The sequence below is a fragment of the Cicer arietinum genome, chromosome 7 (assembly GCF_000331145.2).
Source record: "Cicer arietinum cultivar CDC Frontier isolate Library 1 chromosome 7, Cicar.CDCFrontier_v2.0, whole genome shotgun sequence".
In the NCBI taxonomy this organism is placed as follows: Eukaryota; Viridiplantae; Streptophyta; class Magnoliopsida; order Fabales; family Fabaceae; genus Cicer; species Cicer arietinum.
In genome coordinates this window covers 55,820,895-55,826,148 of record NC_021166.2, presented here as the reverse complement: position 1 = coordinate 55,826,148, position 5,254 = coordinate 55,820,895, and the positions used below count along the sequence as shown (strand labels likewise).

General features: G+C 30.6%; 1 protein-coding gene across 2 annotated transcripts in view; it reads left to right on the top strand.

The window, feature by feature from the left end:
* The window catches only part of LOC101505611 (cyclic nucleotide-gated ion channel 1-like), a 5,005-nt gene extending 62 nt beyond the window's left edge, over window positions 1–4,943 (top strand). Inside the window, exons 1-9 of one of the 2 annotated variants that reach the window (XM_004510561.4) lie at window positions 1–102; window positions 673–792; window positions 1,572–2,067; window positions 2,264–2,476; window positions 2,565–2,872; window positions 3,024–3,135; window positions 3,254–3,490; window positions 3,600–3,997; window positions 4,405–4,943. In XM_004510561.4, coding sequence (XP_004510618.1) covers window positions 764–792; window positions 1,572–2,067; window positions 2,264–2,476; window positions 2,565–2,872; window positions 3,024–3,135; window positions 3,254–3,490; window positions 3,600–3,997; window positions 4,405–4,711 — 2,100 coding nt within the window. In that variant the 5' untranslated portion in view covers window positions 1–102; window positions 673–763 and the 3' untranslated portion in view covers window positions 4,712–4,943. The remainder of the gene's footprint in view (window positions 103–672; window positions 793–1,571; window positions 2,068–2,263; window positions 2,477–2,564; window positions 2,873–3,023; window positions 3,136–3,253; window positions 3,491–3,599; window positions 3,998–4,404) is intronic. The other variant, XM_073370691.1, reaches the window with a different exon arrangement.
* The last annotated feature ends 311 nt before the right edge of the window (window positions 4,944–5,254 follow it).

The window sequence follows — 5,254 nt, the reverse complement described above, 5'->3', positions numbered from 1 at the left end:
TCTTTCTTAATCAACAAGGCTGCATGCAACATTCATTTTCTTTGCTTTTTTCTTTTATAAGTTTTAAACACTTCTTCTCTCTCTGCTTATCAACAAACATTGGTAGATTTTGATGTTTTTTCCTTTTCCTTCTACTTCTACTCTTCTCAATTTTTATTACCTTCCTCTTGTAAACAACATATATAATGGACTTAATAATCACTCAAGCTTTTAATTATTTTTTTGCCTTTGTTTTTTTGAAACTTTCTTTTCTCACTATATTTTTATTTTAATCATATATATTTAGAAGAGAGTTTCTGAGTTTGAGAAAAAATTCAAAGTTTTAATTGATTAATATTTTTGGCTTCATTATGTTTTTCTATTATTGACTTTATAATTTTAAAAGAATATTTAAGTCTTGGATGGTTTCTGTTTAGTGTGTTATATTTTTTTATCAATAACTTATATTACAAACATATAAAAATTGGCTAAGGATTTTATAGCCATGCAGCACTTACTGAATATTGAGGAGTAATTTGAATGTAGAATTTTAAATTGGTGGATTTTGATGGTTAAAATATATAAAAAAGAAAGTAACAAATAAAATAGTTAACCTTTTTTTTCTTCTATGTATGTGTGAACTATACTTTAGAGTTTCTTAGGAAAATTCTAATTTGAAGATGAATTTTGCAGGCTTATGCAGTGAATCTTCTGTTGCTCAAATAAAGTGTGTTCTTTCATATAAAGCATATATACTCTCACTGTATGCTAAAGCAGTTTAATTATGAGTTCTAAAGAAAAGAAATTTGTGAGGTTTGTACTTTGTACTCTCAAGTCTCAAACATGTTATTTAGAATCACATGTACTGTTTTAGTTGCAATTCATTTTCTTTTGTAGCTGAAAAAAGTGATTCATTTCCTTTGTTCAAGACAAAAAAAAAGGTATCATTTTAATGATTTTTCCTGAAAGAAGAAAAAATGAAAATTTCCTATTTTAAAATATTTTTTCTCTAATAATTGAGAAATTGGCAAATTTCCTTTGTTTAGTGTCAAGTGTGACACAATTTACATATAACTGAATTCTTTAAGTATGTTCTTATTAGTTCAATCTCTGATCAAATATATATAAAAAAAACATCTATTGAAAGATGTCAACCTCTTAAATAAATCTTAGTATCTCGAAAGATTTGTCTCTAGCTTCCGACTAGAGGATACCTTAGGCAAAATATGACCATGTTACTTCGAGTGAAAAAATATTGCAATCACAATTGAGGTGATGATATAGTATAGATTAAGCAAGGTTTATTGGATAATTTTCAATTTTATGTTATGAACTTTCTCTATATGTGGCTCACTTGTTTTGATCATTATATCATATCATTGGATACTCAAGTACTCATTATGTGTCGAGCATGAATGATATTAACTGGATTTTCTATTCCAAAAAATTCATTAATCAAACCATTTGAAGTGTCCTATTTGAAGAGTTTATCTTATGTATTATGTTATTATAATTGTAAACTATGTATGTTGATGCCAACATATAACTGATTCATACTTCAAGAATAACTGAGTTTATATATTTCTGACCAGATTTGAAGATTGGAAATCAGAATCATCATCTTTTAATATTGAAAAATATGATTCTTCAATTGATGGACTTGAAAAAAGAAAAGTTAGATCAAGTTTAAGTCCTGCAAACAATGAATCAGAGAAAAAATCAGTTTGTAGACGCAATGTTCTTGATCCACAAGGTCCACTACTTCAAAAATGGAACAAGATCTTTGTCATAACGTGTGTGATGGCGATATCAATGGACCCGTTGTTCTTTTACATACCTGTGATTGATGAGAAGAGAAAATGTCTTAAATTGGATGGAACATTGAAGGTTACTGCTGGTGTTCTTCGCACATTCTTCGATCTTTTCTACATTCTTCGCATTGTTTTTCAGTTTCGAACCGGGTTTATTGCCCCTTCTTCGCGTGTATTCGGAAGGGGCGAACCGGTTGATGATCCTTTTGCTATAGCCATGAGATACTTAAGTTCTCACTTCATCATTGATATTCTATCAATTCTTCCACTTCCTCAGGTATCTTGAACTAAAAGTGCTTTTTTATAGTTTGGAAAATGCTAAAGAGTGAAAAGTACTTATTGAGAAATTCAGTTTGTTAAGTTATCAATGTATTAAAAGTTGAAAAGTACTTGTAGATTACTTAACCAGTAGTCTTAAGAGAAAATACATAATATGATGTTTACATTAACATTTTGGTATAATGTATTGTTAGATGGTAATGTTAGCTATGATTCCAATTCCACAACGCTCAGTTCCATGTATAGCAAAGGATTGGTTGAAGTATATGATAATAGCGCAGTATGCGCCGAGACTATTGCGAATCTATCCATTGTTCAAAGAAGTAACAAACACTTCTGGTATATTGACTGAGACAGCATGGGCTGGAGCTGCTTATAATCTTTTTCTTTATATGCTAGCAAGTCATGTAAGCTTATAATCTAATTTTATGTATTTTCCTTGTTACTATCCTAAGTTTTATGATAAAAAAACTATATATAAATGTGATGTATCAGGTTGTTGGAGCTTTTTGGTACTTGTTTTCGATAGAATCGCAGTTGCGCTGTTGGCATCGACAATTGAAGCATACTGCATTCTCTGATGATTCATATTTGAGCTGTGGACGACGAGTTAATTCAAGTGTTTTATCGCTTCTCAACAATGCTACTACTTGTCCTTACACTGATCCTGATGAAATCATTGATCCAATGGTTTTCAATTTTGGAATATTCATCGATGGTCTTAAGTCTCGTGTGGTTGAATCTAGAACTAATTTGCATCATAAGTTCTTCTACTGCTTTTGGTGGGGTTTGCGCAATTTAAGGTTTGTGATTGATCTTCTATGCTCTTAACTAAGTATTATAAGAACTTATGTATAATGAGAGAAGCTTTGTATATGCTGTTTCCATAAGCTCATGAAAAGTAAGCTTCAAAGAACTTTAGGACAAATTATAAAAGTGCAATTTTATTTGCAGTTCTGTTGGACAGAACTTGAAGACAAGCACTTATATTGGAGAGATAATATTTGCAATATTCATAGCAGTGTTTGGATTGGTGCTATTTGCATTACTTATTGGAAATATGCAGGTAATCCTTAGTAAGTAAAGATTGAAACATGATATCATCATGCTCATGCATGCATATAATGTACTACTTGATGAGTCTTTTTTCTATTGAAAAATGAACGTGTTGATTGTTGTGACAGAAATATCTACAATCTACAACAGTTAGAGTTGAAGAGATGAGAATAAAAAGGAGGGATGCAGAACAATGGATGTGCCATAGAATGCTACCGGAGTACTTAAAGCAAAGAATTAGAAGATATGAACAATACAAATGGCAAGAAAATCGCGGTGTTGAAGAGGAGACATTAATTCGGAACCTCCCTAAAGATCTAAGAAGAGACATAAAGAGACATCTTTGCTTAGATTTACTTAAAAAAGTTGGTATCATACATAACAATCTCTTCTTTCACTTGCTTTTCTCTTTGTCCACTTAACTATATATTAACACATACTTGTTTATGTGTCATCAAATTTTGATCTATTTAGGTGCCAATATTTGGAAACATGGATAAACAATTGTTGGATGCAATGTGTGATAAATTGAAGCCAGTACTTTATACTGAAAAAAGTTATGTTGTTTGCGAAGGCGATCCAGTGGACGAAATGCTCTTCATAATGCGAGGAAAACTCGCTACTGTCAGCACCAATGGTGGAAGAACTGGTTTCTTTAACTCGTCTGAGCTTAAAGCTGGCGATTTTTGTGGAGAGGAGCTTCTAACATGGGCCTTGTATCCTACACCTTCTTCAAACTTGCCTATTTCAACTAGCACAGTTCAAACTATTTCAGAAGTTGAAGCTTTTGCTCTTTTGCCTGATGATTTGAAGATTGTTGCTTCCCAATTTCGCCGTCTTATTAACACAAAACAACTCAAACACACTTTCAGGTAATCATTCATGTGTTTTTCCACCTTTTATTATGCATCGTTATTACATTTTTTTGTTGGAAAAATGTTGCACTATATGAAGCAAAGTGCATTGCACAAGTCATCTCAAACTTTCAACACTAAAAGAGTTTAAGAACTATATACAGAACAAATCTCCATTATCATTTTACAACAATCTAAACAGCTTTTGAAAAGTACTATTAATGTATATAACATGTTTATATTGTAACTGTATACATATTAAACTCATTGAAAGTAATTGAGAAAAATAGCAGTTTGTTTAAATATTACTATTGCGATGCTGTAGCTGTTATGTGGCAATATTTTGTACTAAATAGTATATCTAATTCTGATACGCTATAGCATTATAGTTGTTATTTGACAACAATGGGACAATGTTTGAACAGATTCTCTTCCTGGAAATGGAGGACATGGGGAGCGCGATTCATACAAGTAGTTTGGCGTAGAAACAGGGAAAAAAGGGCTCAGAAATCGTTACGTGAAGCAGAAGAAAAACAACAACATGGTTCTCAAAATGATGAAGAAGGATCCTCACCAAGCTTTGCTACCACCGTATATGTACAAAGGTTTGCATCCAATGCATTAAGGCATTTGAGAAGTGGCAAGAAAATGCCACAACCAAAGAGAATGCTTCCACTCTTGCCTATGAAACCAGCTGAGCCAGATTTCCTCACTAAAAAAAACTATGATTAATTATGTTGTGGAAGTAATTTAAATTTCAAGTTAACCAAACCTTAGAAGTGTGCATATTTAAAATATTTATTATCTATAGTAGTTGTATATACACAAATATCTAGTAAGTAGTGTTTGTTTGTTTGAGAATTTCTGCAACTAAACGTGCATATATATAATATGTAATTTAGTGATGGTTTTGGAATCTTATGTTACAAAACATATTTTGAAATTCAATTTTATGTATTAAGTCTTTAGTGGATTTTATATATATATATATATTTTTAATTTTTATACTAAATTGCCACACTTTGAAAAAAAATATTAATATGTCCTACTTTTGAAATTTAATAAATGATTGCAACTTAAGGGAGCAATGAAACGAAGAAAGTTTGTTTTTTTTTTAATTTAATAGAAAGTCGTATTTTCGGGATGCGACCATGTGTAGCACTGAATTTTTTTTTTTCTTCTCATTTTTTGTAAATAGAAAATTGTTTATTTAATAAAATAAAAATAATTATAATATTTTAAAAACAAAATATTATTAATAAATTAAAAAATATA